The sequence below is a fragment of the Plecotus auritus genome, assembly GCF_963455305.1.
Source record: "Plecotus auritus genome assembly, chromosome: 5".
NCBI lineage: Eukaryota > Metazoa > Chordata > Mammalia > Chiroptera > Vespertilionidae > Plecotus > Plecotus auritus.
Genome location: NC_137776.1, coordinates 51,833,276 through 51,855,160, shown reverse-complemented (window position 1 = coordinate 51,855,160; position 21,885 = coordinate 51,833,276). Strand labels below are relative to the sequence as shown.

The 21,885-nt window shown below is 40.4% G+C and overlaps 1 protein-coding gene across 1 annotated transcript in view; it reads left to right on the top strand.

Annotated features, from left to right (window-relative positions):
• Window positions 1-21,659, top strand: part of B3GALT1 (beta-1,3-galactosyltransferase 1) — a 547,925-nt gene extending 526,266 nt beyond the window's left edge. The window contains exons 4-5 of the mRNA XM_080671102.1: window positions 14,181-14,246; window positions 16,843-21,659. Of these exons, the coding sequence (XP_080527228.1) occupies window positions 17,072-18,052 (981 nt within the window). The 5' untranslated portion in view covers window positions 14,181-14,246; window positions 16,843-17,071 and the 3' untranslated portion in view covers window positions 18,053-21,659. The remainder of the gene's footprint in view (window positions 1-14,180; window positions 14,247-16,842) is intronic.
• The last annotated feature ends 226 nt before the right edge of the window (window positions 21,660-21,885 follow it).

Here is a 21,885-nt window from a genome sequence, read left to right as displayed (position 1 = left end):
TGTAACTGGACAAGATGGATGTAATTATAAATGACCCACCACAACAGCAAGCCAGATAATTTATTAAAAATCCAGTTCAGAAAGACATTTGGGAAAGAATAATTCAAGGTTTCGACAGTTGACAACTTGTGAAAAACTTTGAAAAATATTAATCCCAGAAAAAGTTCAGATTCTACATTACATTTCCTGAATTTCTCTTTCATTAGTGCTGCGTGTGTGTGTGTGTGTGTGTGTGTGCGTTTATTGTCTTTGACAGACACTTTGTCTTTTATTCAGAAAAATTATTTTTAATTAGAAACATTATAATAAAGTCATGAGATCAGGAATTAAATCAGAGGCTAAAATTTGTTTTGAATGGCATAGTGAAAAGGGCCAGGCATGGAAGAAGATATCATATACTCAAACTACAAAACACCTTTCAGTAAATCTTTCTAGCACATCACATCAATAATTGCTCTAGAATAGGGTCCATTTCTCTATGATATCTCCACAAAGGGCTCATGTTGATGCTACTGTTGGATGACAGATTTCTGTTTATGACTACCTGGAGGACATTTACTCAAGAATTATTTTTTCATCAACTACAATATTGCTTGCACTATGCTATTATGTTTGAGCATAGTGCTAAAGGTAGACATAGTAATGAGAGTAATGAAATTGTGATAAAGCCGGATAAAATCTTTTCCTTTACAGAGGTGACAGTTTATCAAAGATACAGTTAAAAGCAGTTGAGGAAACCAACCTCTTGATTGAGGGGTCTTTGCGTATGACATAAGGAAGCAATCAACCTATAACAGAAATATGAAAGTAAAGTTGTGGAAGTATATTGAAGATAAAGAAATGATACAGGTATGGTAGAGGGGGAAAAAGTACTCATGAGCAATGGCACCCTTTACATTCTCAATTTCAACTGCACTCTACGATGAACCCAACAATCTGCCAAACTGAACAGTTCCCTGTACTCCAAATCAATCAAAGAGCACCTTTGTTTCTTTGCAAATACTTTCATCTTACCACTGCATATCTCGCCCCACAATTAATGTTTTGCTATTGAGATTTCTCTCTTTATTCTTTTAAATTTGAGATCAAAGTCAATTTTGTCTTTTCCATGAATCTAGCCCAACCATCCCCATTAAGAACTATTTCAGTTATAATAGCATACCTCTAGTTATTCTTTATTTCTTCCCACTTAGATTACAGTTTATATAGCTATAAGTTCCTTAAACATAAGGAATTTGCATTTTAGTTTATATATTTAATATGTAACATTTATGACTTTCAATTGTGGGGCTGTCAAATATAATGAATGAATAAATTAAAATAAAAGCATAGTATTTCTTTTTCAGTACAACAAAAATGACAGAGAATAGTAAGTTGTCAGCATGTCTCCAGACTCAAGAATAGGCACAGGTATGATGACATGTGTAATATTATAGGTAAAATGAACATATCATGGAAAAAGAACCAATGACTTTTCAGCAATTTTTAAATAATTTTTTATTTTTTTATTTTTTAAATATTTTTATTGATTTCAGAGAGGAAGGGAAAGGGATAGAGAGATAGAAACATCAATGATGAGAGAGAATCATTGATTGGCTACCTCCTGCTCACCCCCTTCTGGGGGGCGGGGGCGGGATCAAGTCCACAACCCAGGCATGAGTCCTTGGCTGGAATCAAACCTGGGACCCTTTAGTCCACAGGCTAACGCTCTGTCCACTGAGCCAAACCAGCTAGGGCTTAAATATTTTTTTTATTGATTGATGAGAGAAAGAGAGAGAGAGAGAGAGAGACATTGATTTGCTGTTCCACCCATTTATGCATTCACTGACCAGGGATCGAACCTGCAACCTTGGAATATTGGGATTATGCTCTAAGTAACTGAGCTACCTGGCCAGGGCTCAGCAATTTTTGAGAGTATATTTATGGTGGCTTATTTTTAAATGAAAGCAGCCTCATTTTCAGTGACTTCATCTATGAGAAAGAGCCCAAAGCAAGCTAAGAAGAAGAGGCCATGTGACGTTTAGTCAAAAGAAACATGCCTTACATTTTAAAGAGCCTAGAGAGAGAAAATAGAGTTTTTAAATATAATCCTCAATTCAATAGGCTGCTGCTCACATTGGGCAGCATGGGTTTGTTTATTTATTTATTTAATGACTAGAGGCCCGGTACACGAAATTCATGCACGGGGTGGGGGGGGTGTCCTTCAGCCCAGCCTGCACCCTCTCCAATCTGGGACCCCTTGAGGGATGTCCGACTGCCCGTTTAGGCCCGATCCCAACAGGCAGTCGGACATCCCTCTCACAATCCAGGACTGCTGGCTCCCAACTGCTCGTCTGCCTGCCTTCCTGATTGCCCCTAACCGCTTCTGCCTGCCAGCCTGATCATGCCCTAACCACTCCCCTGCCAGCCTGATTGATGCCTAACTGCTTCCCTGCCAGCCTGTTTTCCCCTAACTGCCCTCCCCTGCAGGCCTGGTCCCCCCCAACTGCTCTCCCCTGCAGGCCTGGGTCCCCCCCAACTGCCCTCCCCTGCAGGCCTGGGTCCCTCCCAACTGCCTTTCCCTGCAGGCCTGGTCGCCCCCAACTTCCCTCCTCTGCCGGCTTGGTCACCCCTAACTGCCCTCTCCTGCTGGCTTGATCGCCCACAACTGCCCTCCCTTGCAGGCCTGGTCCCTCCCAACTACCCTCCCTTGCTGGCCATCTTGTGGTGGCCATCTTGTGTCCACATGGGGGCAGGATCTTTGACCACATGGGGGCAGCCATCTTGTGTGTTGGAGTGATGGTCAATCTGCATATTACTCTTTTATTAGATAGGATAGAGGTCTGGTGTACGGGTGGGGGCCAGCTGGTTTGCCCTGAAGGGTGTCCTGGATCAGAGTGGGGGTTCCCTTGGGGCGTGGGGCAGCCTGGGCGAGGGACCTGTGGTGGTTTGCAGGCCGGCCACACCCCCTGGTGACCCAAGCAGAGGCCCTGGTATCTGGGGTTTATTTATCTTCTACAGTTGAAACTTTGTAGCCTGGAGCAGAGCCAAGCCTTCTGCTTGCTCAGTGGCAGCAGCCATTTCTATTGGGATTTATGTATCTTCTATAATTGAAACTTTGTAGCCTTAAGCAGAGGCCTGGGCCAGCTAGGGTGTGCGGAAAGCTTGGCTTCCTCCATCGCCGGGGGCAACCCTAGCCTCCTGCTCATTCCAGCTCCGTGGCTGCCACCATTTCTGTTTGGTTTTATGTATCTTCTATCATTGAAACTTTATAGCCTTGAGTGGAGTCCTAGGCCGGCAAGGGCAGGCACAAAGCTTGGCTACCTCCATTGCCGGGGAAACCCATGCCTCCCTCCTGCTCTCTGTGGAGGTAGCCATCTTGGTTGGGTTTATTTGCATGTTTGCTCCTGATTGGCTGGTGGGCGTGACTCTGGGCGTGGCTTGTGGGTGTAGCAGAGTGATGGTTAATTTGCATATTACTCTTTTATTAGATAGGATAGTTGGTATTCTCTCAAGCAATACTGAAATGGCCAGCAATTAATAATAACAAATATTAAATTCAATATGCCATTGTAAAGTTTACCATGTACCTCACAAACAGCCTGAAAACTAGATTACCATCATTTCATTTTATACTTTAAAAAGTAGAGAGAGTGGTGTGTGGCTTGGGGTTCTTAACAACAGAATGTACTTTACCAGGTTAAGAAGAAAGGAATTTGTTGAAAGAGTTTATGCAGTGCATGAAATCTCTGGGAGGACAAGACCCAGGTTTGGTTACTAACCAGCTAGAACAGCACAGCCATGAACAATACAGCCCAAACAGTGCCTGACAATTCTTTAGAGCTGTTTTAGAGGACACATCATTGCTTCTACTGCCTCTACTCACACCTATGATGTTCATGTTTAGAAGCTGGAAATTCCATCACAGTGGTTTCACAAGAACCAGACACCTTTGTCTCACACTATATGCTTTGCAATCAATCCAAATCACCAGAAACTCACTGCCACCTTATGTTGCTCACTCCTGTGTCTGTATCTTTCCCAGAGGCATCTTATTGGTGGAAGCTAGGTTATATGTCTATTTCCCAGTTGTAAAGGGACCTGGAAAATTTAGTTTTGGACCCCAGCCTCTTTCACAACCAACCAGTTTCCTTGAAAAAAATCCAAAGGGGCGGGGAAATCAGTTAACAAAACTACCAAGTTTGTGAAATCAGTTAACAAAACTACCAAGTCTGCCATAAATAGAGAATTTACTTGACTAAAGTCACATACCTACTAAGTGGCAGAGCCAAAGATAGCAGATCCTACACTCTTTCTCAGATAAAACGACTGCTTCATTATGATAAAGATGAGTAGTTCCTCTGACCTTCAGAGTTTAATTAAAATATTACTTAAGAGCAACTATTTCCTTTTGACTTGTAATTGTATGAACTCCAAGCATCATTATTATTGTTTTTTTAGATATCTTAATATTATGAAGGGAGTAGTCTTGTGAATGGAGACGAGTCCTTCATTCTTTCTTCAGTTCTCATTAAAATATAATGACTGACACATCTAAGTTATGAATCTAAGGATCCCAGGGCCAAAAAGACCCTTGAGCCAGGGTAATATCCATGGGAGTTATGAGTCCATTTTCCCTACCTCTCATATTACATCACAGAAAATTAAAAGAAATAAGAGAAAAAAATTTAATCTACTATATAAAAAGTGAAATACAGAATATAGTGTATGGACCCACACATTACAGTTTAACAGACTTGTGTTCAAGTTCAAGTTTAACAACTCAAGGGCAAGTTGCTTAATCTCTTTGGGCCTCAGTTTCCTCTTCTATGAAATGGAAACAAGGACGCCTATTTCTTATAATTGTTGGTAAGATTAAGTGTAAATTATAGAGAACAATACATGTGAGTAGAGGCAGTTGAAGCAATAATGTGTCCTCTAAATATGTAAATCATATTATGAATAGTTATTTCTAAAGCACTTTATATAATCCTAGGAAAGAATAAGTTTTGATTAAATAGAAACTGCTGTTTAAAAATATTATTTTTAAGCACAAGCACAAAGGTTTGAGAGACAACCAAGAACTGAGACGGGGCTGAATGATAAAATTCAAGTCCTACAGGAGGCCACTGCTTGAAGACTGAGATAATTGTTTCATCTGCTGTATGCAAACAACACGGAGAGTCAGCAAAGTGAAATAAAAAATATGAAAACAAGATAAAACTTTAGAAAAAAAGCTTTATAAAATGTAGATAAGTAGTTTTCCTGACAAAGAGTTTAAATTGATGGTGATAAAGATGCTTACTGAACTGGAAGAAAAATGTATGAACACAGTGAGATCTTCAACAAAGAGAAGAAAGGATAAGTCAACTTGAAGACAAGGCAGTGGAACTTACATAACAGAGCAGCAAAGAAAAAAAAAGAGTGAAAATAGCTTAATGGACTGTGGGACATCAAAAGACTACCATTTGTGCTAGGCTGGTGTTGCTCAGTGGTTGAGCATTGACCCATGAGCCAGGAGGTCATGATTCAATTCCCGGTCAGGGCACATACCCAGGTTGTGGGCTCAATCCCCGGTAGTGGCTGTGCAGGAGTCAGCCGATCAATGATTCTCATCATTGATGTTTCAATCTCTTTTTCCCTCTCCTTTCTTCTCTGAAATCAATAAAAAATATATATATTTAAGAAAAGACTATCATTTGCATCATAAGACACCCAGAAGGCGAACAGAAAGGGGCAGAAATTTTATTTGAAGGAATAATAGCTGAAAACTTTCCTAACCTAGAGAAGGAAACAGACATCCAGATCCAGAAATCCCAGAGTATCCCAAATAAGGGGAACCCAAAGAGACCCACACCAAGTCATATTATAATTAAAATGTCAAAAGTTAAGACAAGGAGAAAATATTAAAAACAGCAAGATGAAACAACTTATTACATATAGGGAACCTCCATAAGACAATTAGCAGAAACTTTGCAGGCCAAAAGGAAATGGCACAATATATTCAAAGTGTTGAAAGAAACATTCCAATGAGAAATACTTCACCCAGCAAAGTTTATCATTCAGTAGTGAAGGAGTTTTCCAAACCATCACAGCTAAAGGAGTTCCTTACCACTAAACTGGCCTTACAAGGAATGAACTTATTTAAGTTGAAAAAAGGTCACTAATTAGTAACAAGAACACATATGAAAGAATTAATTTCACTGAAAGGTAAATATATAGTAAAGCAGAGAATTAATCACGTTTATAGCTAGTATTAAGGTTAAAAGATAAAAGTAGTAAAAGTAGCTCTAACCAGTTTGGCTCAGTGGATAGAGCGTCGGCCTGCGAACTCAAGGGTCCCAGGTTTGATTCCAGTGAAGGGCATATACTTTGGTTGTGGGCACATCCCCAGTAGGAAGTGTGCAGGAGGCAGCTGATCGATGTTTCTCTCTCATTGATGTTTCTAGCTCTCTATCCCTCTCCCTTCCTCTCTGTAAAATATCAATAAAATACATTTTTTTTAAAAAGTAGTAGAAGTAACTATGATTACAATTATTATTAGTTAAGGAATACACAAGATTTAAAAAAACAGTGTAAAGTGTGACATCAGCAATGTAAAACATGAGGGAGAGTACTAGTGTTGAGCTTTACAATGGATCAGTTTATCAACTTAAAGTAGACTGTTAGAGATATGCATTGTTATATGTAAACCTCATGGTAATTACAAAGTAAAAACCTATAGTAAATACACAAAATATAAAGAGAAAGGAATATAGGCATGCTGCTAAAAAAAAAAAAAAAAAAAAGTTATCAAACCACAAAGGAAGAGAGCAAGAGAAGAAGAAAGGAATAGAAACTACAAAAACAAACAGAAAACAATTAAGAGAATGGCAATAATCACTTTAAATGTAGATGGACTAAATTATCCAATCAAAAGAAAAAAGAGTGCTGAATTGATTTTTTTTTTTTAAAAAAGACCCATCTACCGTATATGCTGCCTAGAAGAGACTCACTTTGGATGTAATTACACACATAGCCTGAAAGTGAAGGGATAGAAAATGATATTCCATGCAAATGGAAATCAAAGAAAGTTGGAGCAACTATAATACATCAGTCAAGTAAACTTTAAAACAAAGACTATAATAGGAAACAAAGAAGAGCATTACATAATAATAAAGGGATCAACCCACCAAGAAAATATAACATCCTAATATATACAAAGCCAGGGGCCGTCACGACCTAAATGAACGAATGAACGACCGAACAGGATGCTGCATGGGGCAACCAGGCCAGCAGGGGGGGGCAGTGAGGGATGACCCTGGGTCCCAGCCAGGGCGTGGTAGCGGAAGAGAGCTCTGGGCCCTGGCCGGGGCACGGGGAAACTGTGGGTCTCCCATTATCGAGAGCTCTGGCCTTCAAACATGGGGCCTAGAGCTCCCTGTCACCACCACACCCCAGCCAGGGGCTCAGAGCTCCCTTTTGCTGCTGCACCCAAGCAGGGGGGGGCAGTTAGGGGTGACCAGGCCAGCAGGGGGACAGTGAGGGGCAACCAGGCTGGTGGGGGGGACAGTTGGGGGCAACCAGACCAGAAGGGGCGCAGTAAGGGGCAACCAGGCCAGCGGGCAGGGGGAGGGCAGTGAGGGGCGACCAGGCCTGCAGGGGGGGGGGGCGTGAGGGGCAATCAGGCTGGCAGGCAGGTGAGCGGTTAGGAGCCAGCGGTCCAGGATTGTGAGTGGGATGTCCCACTGCCGGTTTGGGGATCAGGCCTAAACAAGCAGTCGGACATCCCCCGAGGGGTGCCAGATTGGAGAGGGTGCAGGCTGGCTGAAGGGACCACCTCCCGTGCACAAATTTCATGCACCAGGCCTCTAGTTTATAAATAATTATGCACCCAACATAGGAGCACCTAAATATATAAAGCAAATAAACAAATCCAGTAAAGTTGCAGGATACAATATCAATATGCAAATATATGCTGCATTTCTAAACACAAATAATGAACTATCAGAAAGAAAAAAATTTTTTAATCCCATTTACAATTGCATCTAAAAGAATAAAATATCTAAGAATAAATTTAACCAAAGAAGTAAAACCCAGTGCCATAAGATTGACTGCCTACAGAATAATTTTCATTGACAGCATGTACATAAAATTATTTTGGGTTATTATGTATTCCAATAAATTGATATTGTATAAAGGAGCTGTTGAATTAGAAAAGGAAAAGAATTTATTAATTCTCTTCCTTATGATATCATCAGTTGCTGTGTAGTACTAATAGCATTCTTTTAAATATGACCTAGAATAAAATTACCTCTCTATGATGAGCTTTGTAAAACACTAGAGGCCCGTTGCAGGAAGATTCCTGCAATAGGGCTTCCTGTGGTGGTCTGCTTCCCTCCCTTTTCCCCCGCCCCGCCTGCTCCCTCCCTTCTCCGCAGCCCCACTTGCTTGCTTCTCCGCAGCTTCGCTCCCTTCTGCAACGCTTGGCTTCTTTCTACGCTGTCTTCAGTCTTTGCTCTACTCCTGGATATGCAAATTAACTGCCATCTTGGTTGGGCTAATTTGCATACTTTGCTCCTGATTGGCTGGTGGGCGTGGCTTGTGGGTGTAGCTGAGGTACGGTCAATTTGCATATTACTCTTTTATTAGATAGGATTTCACCTTAGACTTTGTAAATTTCAGATAGCAAATACACTAACATCTTTGTGGTTTCTAAAAATGTCTATTTATATCACCCCCTCCAAATTATGTGCCAAATAAGTACTCTTTTTAGTATCACATAGCTCATTGTTTTTAAATTCTCTCAGCTGCTGATTATATTAGTAAAATGTCTTTCCTTTCATCCTCTTCCACAGCTGTAATAAAAAATTCTGGCATTTCCTTCCCAAGAAGCTCTACCCAGACGCATTGCCAGGCTCCCATATTCCTATGTTAAATAAGTGATTGCTCTGCCCATCTTTAAAAATGTGTCACATATAAGGCAGTTAAGATACAATATCCATTACTGCAAATGAAGCCAAGCATTGATGTAAAATAATAAGATAGCCTTATGTTCACTTTTCCCTGAGAGGACTGTAGCGATGTTTAAAAATTCTCTGAATTCTGTCTAGAACTAGGGCATCCTATTGACTTGAAGAAAGCTATAATCTTCCCTTGTAATTTGAAGTGCACTTTTTCCGCAGTGAATCAGAATAGCAAGAGCCCTAAACCCAAACAAAGACATCCTCATCCAAACCCCTTCTCTTTCAAGCTGGCCCCATTCTTCTGAATGCAAGGGACTTATGAAGACCTTTTCAATAAATTTCAAGGCATATCGAACTAAAAGGAGAAAGGTTCCAATAATTTCTTCCAGATTTAGGAGAGAAATGATTTCAAACTGCCAAGACATGATGAATATCACCTCTTGCTTTCTGCAAGTTCCTCACTGCAAATGATCTGTTGGGCAAGTTCAATTATGGGGTCACTCTGAAAGGATTCATAATTAGATTTTTAAAAGGAACAAATTAGCTCTTTGTCTTTCTGAGGCAGAGGAGTCAGAACACTTGTTTCTCTGAGCATTCGGGGATGTTGACTTCTATGGGTATGATGCTTTCCACAGCCAAGGAGTCTTATTCCGAAGAAAGGCTTGGAGAGAAGGCCAGCCCTCTGTGATTTGGAGAGATAATAATTTAGCAAGCTATATAACATAATGGTTTATGAAATTCTTCCTTCAAGGACCATTATCTAGGGCTAATAGTGCTTTATTTCTTCCTTTCTTGTGCTTGTTTAGAGTATAATTACAAGAGCAAGAGGAGGGAAGGGAGTTGGGTATCAAGATAATCATTTGCCAAATTAATGCAGTCAAGTGGAATTTCTGGCCTTTGGGGCTTGTTTATCAATTAGTTCTATTGCTATCTGAGTTCCTGTATTTCCCCATATAATGAAATTTGTTTTGTGTTGTTTTTTTTCACTCATATACCAGCTCTGAGAAAAGTCAGTTGAGATCAAAACATTTTTCAGAAAGAATCTCTTTTACTCTGCTTAATATGATGATGTACTACCCAGCCAGCTTCTCATCCATTTCAAGAGCATTTCATAAGGACTAGTAGTTATCTCTCTCCTTTTTCTGAGTTTCTGTTTTCCTTTCTTTTCTCTCTTTTAACTGTTAAAATTGTTTTTTTTCCTCTAACTGGCTTATGTTTCTGCACCATGTTTTCAAAGTGACTATGTAGGTTTTAATGGTAAAACCACCTTTGTAATGTCATGTGGTCTGAATATTCAAAATTGGCTGGGGGTCAGAGAAGTGCTGGTAGTGTTTCACATCTGCAGAGGAGACAGGAGCATCGGTGGTATCCCCCAGACACCTGGTATCCCAGGAACGGTTGGATCCATCCATTTGGAAAATGTGCCTGGCACATTAATTTCTCAACTAATTTGTGTTTTTAAGAGCAAAGAGAAAATGGCAGGAGCAAAGGACTGCTTAAAACTATGCCATCTTCTCCACGTGATCTTAAAAAGTAATCTGAACTACCTTTTTAAAAATATAACAGTAAATCAGAATTGGTATTCCTTTTCACACTCATGTTTCATTCTTCTTCAAATGCTAATTGCAAATTTTTCACCCTTTAAAAGTTGGTTTATCAAAACCCAGGATTGTACCTGTTCAAATCAAGAAAATAAAATGTGAAGTCTTTGGAGAGCAAAGTATTTTATTTTGTTGCCACCCAAGAAAGTAGGTGTTTTGGGTGGACTTGTGTCTCCCCAAAAGATATATTGAAATCCTAACTGCCAATAATTCAGAATGTGATCCTATTTGGAAACAGGGTCCTTCTAGAGATAATAAAGTTAAAACGAGGTCACTAGGGTGGACCCTAATCTAATATGACCAGTGTCCTTATAAAATGGGGACATTTGGACCAGACACACAGGGAGGATGATGCCAAGTAAAGATGAAGCTGGAGATCTGGATGATGCATCTATGAGCCAGAGTGCCAGAGATTACCAGAAATCCACCATGGAACAGATCCTCCCTCCCAGCCCTCAGAAAAAAACAACCATGCCAAACCGTCTTTGACTTCTCGCCTTCAGAACGACACACCGTGTGGTTTAAGCTACCCAGTTTGCAGTACTTTGTTACAGTAAAGTACCAAAACTAATACAGTGCAGAACTCGCATTTCCAGAAGTCGAGGGCCTCTGCAGGAGTGGAATGGCCACAGCTGGAAAACAGGGAGCCAAAAATATCCAGAAGACTAGGGAAGGGTCCAAACCAAAAAGATGTTCCTGACAGGGCATAGCCAACTCAGCTGAGAGCCAAGCAAACAAACCTTAGTTACAGACTCGAAGACTGAACCAGAGTTTGCGAGGCATTCTGTTCGCAGCCCAAATGTCTCCTCCTCAGAGAGTGACCAATTTATATAAGTAGCCCCCCTTTTCCCTCCTACCCCTGATCAGTCTCTATCCCATTACCCTCACTTTATCTGAATCACAGTACTTACTGCTACCTGAAATTATTTTTACATTTATTTATCAAGTGTTTGTTTTTTTTTTTTCTTCCTCTCCTAGAAAGTAAGCTCCCCATCTGTATTGTAGAACAGTGCCTGGCATAGCACAGGTGTTCCACACATCTTTGATGAACAAATGAAGTAGATTTGAAAACCCAGGGGAAATCTGGACCTGGAGATAATGTGTTCTTTGAGACACCAGACAGTGCAAGCAGGCTATTAGGTGGGGCCCTGTGTCCTTGCCCATGAGAGAACGGAAGATGGAACATTGGTCACGCCAACTCAGAGGTAACTGAGGCATAGGAAACCAGTGTTGATTTGTACATGCCTGAGCCCTCATGGGGAAAGACAAGAACGTGGCACCCCAAACTAAGCACCGGCCACTCAAGAGACACTACCCGCCTGCTTCCAGGACTTACCTCTGGCCATACAACAGAAGAACTTGAGCAAATTCAGGGACTAATTTACTCAAGATAACAGACTACCCACCATGCAGTTTCTAGGAGAAACATGTGCTCCTTAAATTGAAATTTCTGCCCCATTAACTTCCTGAAAGGTGGAGGTGGAGAATTACTGGGAGTTCTGCTAATGTGGTAATCTGCAATACAGTAAAGCCCGGGGGGAAATCTTTCAAGTGTTATAGTGAATGTTTCTGTTTGGAGGAGTTTGTATTTAACGGATGACAAGTTAATGTGTCGTCAGTGTCTTGGTTGTGGAAGAGCTGCTAAAAGGCATGACAAATGTATGTGCAGCTTGCTATTTTCCTGATACATTAACATGTCGGTTAAACAAGATTTTAAATCTTGTAAAACTGAAAGAACCCTCCAGAGAATTGAACTTTGTGACAGATACTCAGCTCCTTCCCCAGAACTTTTCAGTGGACCTTTGGCTTTGAGTTTTCCAGAAAGAAAACAGAATTCTCTAGCAGGAAAATCTGTACAGAAAATATATACCAATCCTATATATATAGAAGAATCTATTGATATATGTGCTTTAGATCCCAAATCATGACCTGGTGACCTGACATAATCCCCTCATCCCCATTAGATCCTGCTCGCTCTCTCTCTTTTTAAATCCTCTCCCAAGCAAGGATATGTTTGGTTTGTTTTTTCATTATTGATTTTTAGAGAGAGAGGAAGGGAGAGAAAGAGAGAGAAAAAAAATCAATGTGAGAGAGAAACATCTATTGGTTGGTTGCCTCTTGTATGTGCCCCAACCTAGGATTAAACCCACAACCTCGGTATGTGCCCTGACCAGGAATTGAACCCACCACCTTTGGGTGTACAGGACAACACTCCAACCAAGTGAGTGACCTGGCCAGAGCAGATCCTGCTCTTTGTATCATAATACCATCTGTCTTCCCCCAGAAACTCAAGCAATCAGCAATGGTCATTAATGCCTCTAATGCATTTGGAGATTAAGCAGATGTTATTTTTGCCCTTAGTTTATTCCTAAGGCTACAGAGGCACAGAAAGCCACATAACAATTTAGGATTGCTCACAGAGTAAAATGCGGACATCTGGCCCATTACCAACTACTGCATCCAACAGATATGCAATTACTCTTTAGAGTTAAATGCACCATGCTACTCTCTTGTCTCTGATATTACTGGTTCTGGTCAAGAGGCATATATAGGGGATCCTCAAAAATGTATACACACACTTTAAATAACTATTAAGGCAGTGTTTATTAAAATACATTTCATTTTCAAAATTGAGCTAGCAACTGTTAAAATGTGTATACGTTTTTGGGGGACACCCTGTATTTGTACTTGTTTGGGCACCTGAAAAAATCTGTTCTGTTGTAGGCAAAAGGGGCATTTTTAGCAGCCTTTTATCCTTATCCTGGGCTGCTCCTCAGTTTCTAGGCTGGTTCCTTGTCCCATTTCTAATCCTCTCTTTTTATAGGTGACAATTGCATTAACTAGTGACCAAAATATACTGTGCCTACTTTATTTCTCATGTTTGAAAAATAGTCAATAGAAAGAATGATTCTTTCAAAAATAGTCAATAGAAAGAATGATTCTTTCAGTGTGCGCGCGCGTGTGTGTGTGTGTGTGTGTGTGTGTGTGTGTGTGTGTGTGTGTTTCAGGAGTTCAGAGAAAGGGAACTGCAGAGTGTTTCTGAACCTCTTCCATGGTTGCAGCTCTCTCGCCACCCCCAGCATCTTTAAGATTTAAAGTGCTCTTTGCAAGTCATCATTTTTTCATGATGAAGAATCCCCTACAGAATTGCTGTAGTGTGTGCATAGCAAACCAAAATGAACTAGGAAAAAATCCAAGCAGTGAATACACATCTAAGAAAATGAACATATGGATCCCCGGGAGACCAGCAGCCTGAGCTGCTCCCTGCTACCCTGGGCTTCCCCATCTAAGATTTCGCCTAAGGTCGTAACAGGCCTTAGGAAGCTTGAAATGACCACGAACCACTCATTAGCTGAGTGATCTTGAGCAAGCTACTTCATATCTCTCAGTTTCACTTCTGTCATCTGGGAAACTGAGACAATACCTCTCAATTCACTGTAGGGAAGGAAGCTCTATAAAATGTGACACGTAGAATACCGCACAGTGCCTGGTGTACATCCACATTTTAAAATGAGGCCTACAATAGCAATGGCATGAAGTATCATGTTTGTTAGCTGTCTAGGGAAAATTGCTTATTCTTCAATGAAAAGTGTTTATAAATATAATAACTTGTTCATGATCTCACCTATTTCTCTTCTATTTTTGCCTCTTTTAGCTCTTTCTAAATCTCCTGGTACCTGTGTTTATGGAGTCCCTCCCCGCCAGAAAGTCACACAGAAAGGTATCTGATAAAACAAACTGTCACTTATCCTTCTGGGGCATAGAACTGTGGGAGAAAGAAACCCTTAATGTGGAAAAATGAATTGCTATTGAAATCAGTGGATAAGATTTGGGTAAAGTAAAACCCTCCCTTATCCCCTTTAGTTTGCAAAGATGGGTAACCAGCTACTCAGCTCAGAACAATTTCTAAGTGCCACTCACCATCTAACCTCTGCTTATCTCAGTAGCCCCAAAGCTCACCATTCCCACCTTCATGCACATCACCTGTCCTCTTCCTTCACTTCACTGTCTGCACTCCTGGCACACACTTCTCTCACGTTATGCCTTTGGATGTACTGTTCCCTTTACCTAGAATGCCCAGCTCTCATCCAGGTAACTCCTAGTTGTCCTTGAAGATGCAGTTCAGATAACTTTTCTCAACTATCCATGGTACCCTCCCCAGGGCTAATCATCATTTGACTCCAGGATAATGGAGGAGCGAGGATTCCCATTGCAGTCCGTGAGAACGCTGGGCTCTGGAGTTGTACTGTGCACAGTCTGCAGGACTGTTTCTGGTTCTCTCACATCCTGTCCACCAGCCCACTTCTCCTGTGTACCCCAGTAGCTTCATGATAAAAATGTTTATTCCATTGTTTTCACCATTTCTTTAAAGTCTTTTCACATAGACTGTGAGTTCCTTGAGGAGGAGTATGGGTTCTATTTCTGTTTTCCCAATACCTCTCATTCACTATTAATCCTCCATCAGTAGCCTTGTTAATTTCCAGTAGAGAAGAGCCATTTCCAGATGAGACTCTTTGAGTACCTTAACAGCTTAGTAAGGAATTTTGTAGGAAAGTATGAAAGGCAACAAGGGCTATTTGTGGATAAAGATAAGCTAACAAGAATCAGCTAAGTAGACTAGAATAATGGTGGAGTAAATTTGGTTTCTAGTACCCTCTTAAGACTCACTCACATCCCTTTGGATTTCAAATGGAGGTGATATCTGTATTCCCAAGGCGAGAAGGCTGACTATGCCTAGAGTAATGCTGCTTGAAGCCATTCTAATATTTATTTAGTTAGAACCATAACCACACTGGGCATTGCTGGCCTCATATGGATCATATATTCACAGTCAGCTCTTGCTTAGACAAGAAGATGTGTATTATCTCTGCTGTTGCTCAAAATGTATTTTCATTTCATTATGACTATTGTGCTTAGAAGCATGATTTTCAGTCTATAATTCCCGTTAAATATTTTCAACATAGTCTATACATTTAAGTGCAAAGTCTTCTTTGAAGCAGACTCTGTTGAAATGGATATCCATTATCTGTTATCTCTGTCTTCCAGGACTACCACATTTTGCTCTAGCTAGGAAGGGACAATTTTTTACATGAATGGACTTTGCAACTTGGCACATATTACCTGGCATGATAGCTGCTGAAGTTCTAGAAAAGATCTGAGTTCCAAAGGACAACTTTTAAAAAATATATATGTTTTTATTGATTTTAGAGAGAAAGGAAGGGAGAGAGAGAGAGAGAGAGAGAGAGAGAGAGAGAGAGAGAAACACAGATGTGAGAGAGAAACATCATTGATCCGGCTGCCTCCTGCATGCTTCCTGCTGGGGATCAAGCCCAAAACCCTGTGCATGTGCCCTGACCAGGAATCGAACCATGACCTCTTGGTGCAAGGGATGATGCTCAACCACTTAGCCATACCAGCCAGGCAAAGGACAACTTTTTTGTTTGAACACCAATTAAAGGGCTGTGTCACAGCCCCCAAAGTCAATTGTCTCTCTTATTATATTCCTGGTATGTTTGCAGGTTAAGTATAACTAAGTAAAAAAAAATTAAAAGAGGCAGTATAATTTCATCAAGGGAACATCAAGGTGAATTCTTGAAAACCACAAAAAGTGGTACCATTTAGATCAACTCCAAAATGAATAATGCCCACTGTCTGGAAAGACACTTGTATGGTGGTCTTCATGCATGAGGAGTAAGGATATTCTCCATGTGGAGCATCACAGATAACTGAGAAGTAGGAATTAACATTTGTGAGAGCCAAGGTAAAGAAAAAGTGAGGAAAACTTGGGAATTGCTTCTAAATCTGAACCAAAGGAGACCATTTTAGCAGAGATTTTCCAGAGTTGACCAACACATTTTCACATGCAGGGCTAGAGAAAGCAAAGAGATGTTTACAACTGATGCCTTCACTGCAGTCAAGCAAACAAAAACTCAGAGTTGGAAAAATGGAAAAGAGATACAAGGCTGTGTGAGACTTTCCTGCATGAAAGAAGACTTTAGTGTCAGAAGGTGCTTAACTGCAAAGAAGGCCACCTGTGAAGAGAAGGAAACTTGTTTTAGTTACTAATGTTCCATTTGCTGTATATTCATCTAGAGTTCATAATCTATATATTTCTTATTGGGTGTGATTATCCATAAACCACTTCTATCAAGGGAAGAAAGGGAGGATGGTTGTGTCAGGAAGTTTTCAGTACTGAGGAAATGAATGGTTATGTTTACTTTAGTCATCATGGGCAATTCTTATACCCATGCTATGTTTATGTGAGAATATGAAATGACCTCATAAATCTGAACAACTTTACTTTATTGATTTTGCAGAGCTAAGAGGAAGATCTATGAGGCATGAAGCCTTCGATCAGGTTTGGAAGAAAGTAAAATGAATGCAGTGATAGCAGACTGCCACTAAGACCCATGGACAATGCTACACTCACACTTCTCTATCGAACTTTAAGATTAATTAGTAATATGCTACCTTTGCGAGAAGAAAAGAAACTAATGCCAAGAAGGCATATTCTTCAGTATTTGGAATAGACGTGCTCTCAAGACCATGGCTTCAAAAGTGTCCTGTCTGTATGTTTTGACAGTTGTGTGCTGGGCCAGCGCTCTCTGGTACTTGAGCGTAACTCGTCCTACTTCTTCCTACACTGGCTCCAAGCCATTCAGCCACCTAACCGTTGCCAGGAAAAACTTCACATTTGGCAACATAAGAACTCGACCTATAAACCCACATTCTTTTGAATTTCTTATAAATGAGCCCAACAAATGTGAGAAAAACATTCCTTTCCTTGTTATCCTCATCAGCACCACCCACAAAGAATTCGATGCCCGCCAGGCCATCCGAGAGACATGGGGGGACGAGAACAGCTTTAAAGGGATCAAGATCGCCACTCTGTTTCTCCTGGGCAAGAACGCCGATCCTGTTCTGAATCAGATGGTGGAGCAAGAGAGCCAAATCTTCCACGACATTATCGTGGAGGACTTCATCGACTCCTACCATAACCTTACCCTCAAAACATTAATGGGGATGAGATGGGTGGCCACTTTTTGTTCGAAAGCCAAGTATGTCATGAAAACAGACAGTGACATTTTTGTAAACATGGACAACCTCATTTATAAACTACTAAAACCCTCCACCAAACCAAGAAGGAGGTATTTTACTGGCTATGTCATCAATGGAGGGCCAATCCGGGACGTCCGCAGTAAGTGGTACATGCCCAGGGATTTGTACCCTGACAGTAACTACCCGCCCTTCTGTTCGGGGACTGGCTATATCTTCTCAGCCGATGTGGCTGAACTCATTTACAAGACCTCACTCCACACAAGGCTGCTTCACCTTGAAGACGTCTATGTAGGACTGTGTCTTCGCAAGCTGGGCATTCATCCTTTTCAGAACAGTGGCTTCAATCACTGGAAAATGGCCTACAGTTTGTGTAGATACCGCCGAGTTATCACTGTGCATCAGATCTCTCCAGAAGAGATGCACAGGATCTGGAATGACATGTCAAGCAAGAAGCATCTCAGATGTTAGGATTTTTACCGGTGTAAATACTTTTCTTTTTTAAGAAACGGGGCTTAGGGTGTTGGTATTTTACAGGTGTCACTAGGAGAAGTGAACTGGTGAAGGGGTTTTGTAAAAAAGCGTTTTCTTCCCGCTCCTAGTTCCTTTCTTGGATTGCCAATTTACAAGCATTAGGTTCCAATCATACAAACAATGCATACGTGAGAAGGGCCAGATTTTATTCTCAGGTCCTAAGGCCTTGCATTTATCTCAAAAAGCAACTTCCTATCAACTGCTAGGATTTACATACTGTGCGTCTGAGATACAAATCTGGTTCTGGGAAACTGAAACTCACAGTCATGTCTTCATAGCATCTCTGCAGAAGGAAAGAAATAACTCTTTTTCAAAAACAACTCAGAAGTAATGCACAGTCAGGAAGACACACTGGATGCGAATGATTAGTATTGTGTGTGCTGTTACACTGAATTTTTACATACATTGCCACATCATGTGTACAGTATCTGTGGTTCCAACAAGAAATGAACTTACTAGTAGCACTGGCAGGGAGGCTGCAGTTAAATACATGGAAGCTTAAACTTAAGAATCAAATACTTTGTATGTTTGGAAGACGATTCTGCTTGCTCATTGAACACACATGACCTGGTGCCTCCAATAGGATTTTGCCCGATGTCATCATTTCTGCTACCCTCCACATCATGTAGCTAAGTGCATTTTACAGTTTCTGTCTCAGGCAGGCACATGTGTAGAAATAAGTTGGTGGCAGGCCAGAAGAACAATAAATCGCACAGAGAAAATACAAATTTATATATGCGTTATAATTCACATAAGCTTAGCAAGAGTATAAGATGTCCTTCCCACACATTTGCGAGGTACTTGAGAAAAATCTTTTAACAGGTACCAACGTTACTGAATGATTTAGCCCTACAGCTAGGAGATGTAATACTCTCTAATATTCGAAACATCCAAGTACCTCTATCAGCCTGGCTGATAGGAGTGTTCTGAAGGCTCTGTAATTGGGGTTCATGGGAAAGAAGAGGGGGAAGCTTGAGTTCAGGTTCTACTGATGCCATAATACTTGTTGGTTCATGTAAGCAGGTATCTTTACCTTATTGTGCTTCAAATACGCTCATTTATAAAATGGCTGGAAAAACACCTACCTCACAGGTGCTGTGAGAGCAAATCTCATTTGCTAAGTATTTTGAGATCCTTGGTTTAAAAGGTGCTACATAATGCAATGTATCATGCATTATGCTAAATGCTAAAATAGTTATGTAATTACAACGATGGTCAGAAGTAGTAGTCACATCATTTTAATATAAAATCTGCCAAAATAAAGATCAAATATGAACTGTTACTGCACCTGATTCTTCTAAGGCTTTTCCTTGGAGATGTTAATTGTTTGGGGAAGCTTCAATTTCTCTGTCATTTATTCTAGTTTCAAGAAATAAGTTATTATTTCAGTGCATTGCCCTGATCTCCCAGGATGCTGAAAGGGAAGACAGCTGGCTTTCTTTGGGGAGGAGCCTCTGGCGAGGGGTATATTAGAGCAATTGAAGCACATGCTTTGCAAAATGTATCACATCAATGTAGATCTCAGGAAACATGAGACGTGTTCTGAAGTCTCAGTCAGAACTGAGGATCAGTGGAGCTAGTCCACCTCTATCGGAAGAATAGGCCCTCAGCAAACCACACATTCCACAACTTCTATCATTCATTAGAAAACTTGGTTTTCATTCAAAGGAAGGCCCACAACTGAAAGAGTATACCTTTTTTTTAATATGACTTTTGGAAGCCCCCCTAGAAGTTGATAGCAAACAGGTAGACAGAATGAATAAATGGAAGTCATGGCCTATTTACTGAAAACACTGGATGTCTCATCCCCAGCCCCAGAAGAACCCAATGTGAGACAGGCCGCCCAGTCCCTTACTTCATCTCCATCTTACAGTCCACAGAACTACAAGAACTGGGGAGAGATGGGTTAGCACAGGTGAGCCACCCTCCAGCTCTACCCTTTAACTGCTGTGAGTCCCAGTCACTGCAGAGGTCACATGACTTTGTACTTGGCTCGCCTTTCAGTCGTGTGGCTGAGTCGAGCCTCTGTCTCATACTACCGTCCTGCATTCACCTTATGCTGACTCAAGTCACCATTGGTGTCAAGGAATTATGTGCTATAAGCATCATATATGTACATCTATCAATTGGGGTGTGTGTGTGTGTGTGTGTGTGTGTGTGTGTGTGTGTGTTATGAATAGAGCCCTAATCTTTAAAAGGAGCAAAAATCAGAAAATCATGTCTTAAAGAACTATTTCCTAACGTTTTTATGCTAGGTAGTGCCCATGTGACAAACATGTAAATATTCATCAAAGACCATATGTATATATTTTAAAGGCATTTTTTTTCTTCTCCCCACTGTTACGCATAGCTAGAATGTGCTTGCTGGGTACATTTTCTTCTGCATGGAGCTTGGTGAGGCAAGGCCATTTGTCCAGTTGCAATAGCGTAAAGCATGTTTGCCCTTTGTTTTTTGAATGTTCAAAAAATGTTTAAGTCAAGTGATCAGAAAATGCTCTAATTTTCTACTTTTGTTAATTTTGACACTGGCCAAATTATGGTTTCAATTATTTGTGATGCCATATTTTAAAAAATTATTATCATTTCTCTGGTATAAAATAATATTTCAGACAGTATTGTACTTGGAGTCATTCAGTTTTTACAAAAACCTTCTGACTGTTCCCATACATTTTTTTTCGTTTTGCATTGTATAACAAAAGGTATTAATGATTAGTGTCTATATTCTTACATTTTCTTTCGTAAATTTATTTCGGGGGGAAATTTTACCTTTGGTGACTAGATTGTGTGGCTTTGTGTCTTCTTACATTGACTCAAATGCCAGTTTCAATATATAATATTGTATTTTTAAATACTAGAATAAAAATGAAGATCATTTTTTATTTGGATTAAATTGAGAAAAACAAAACCTCTTTGTGTGATATGATATAGTGACAACAAACTCTTTACAGAGAAGCTGAGGAAGGAGTTTTTCAATCAGATCTCTTCTATCAAAAGACAATGGAACATTTACATAAAACGCCTGGGATTCATTTTCTACCTTTCCTAACATGTGGGTTAGTGGGGGAACTGATGATGTGATTTCTTCGGTAAAGGTGAAGATAGTTTTTATAAGCAACAACGTCACTTGTGAATGAAAGAAGTAATTTACTAGAAACACTTGTTGATGATAATTGACATTTAGGTATATCGTTATATATGAATGATTGTATTTATGTATTTATTTGTCAAAATTGTACATACTATTTCGCCAAATGTAATTGTCTGTAAAAGTGCACTCTCCAGGTTTGTAGTACTGTTTAGGGTTACATGGGTTGCCAATCAAGCTGCTAATCAGAATACTATTTTTTGTATCAATGTTATAAAACTGAAAGTGACATAGATGCTGAAGATGTCTTTACATTCAATTTCTTCACCTTCCTCTTGAAATGTAAACTGTTGATTGAAAGCACGATGCTAATGTGTAAGCCCATCTGTCCTGAGGAAGATTATGGTTCCATAAAGCTGATTTTTTAAACCATTGGGATAAATAAACAGAAGGAGAACATATTTTCCACTTTGCTTCTTTTCTGAAAGAATTTTTTTGGTGAGATGTGATCATTACCATTCGCTGATGCCTTGGCATCATTAACCTTCTCCACAACCTCAATCTAAGTCATAGTTCAAGCCATTCAGAGTTCATTCCTGACAGCCCAGTGCAACATAACAGTCAACTCAGAGATGACTTGGTCTAGTAGGCCAGCGGTAACTCCCAGATTTAGGAAGCTGATATC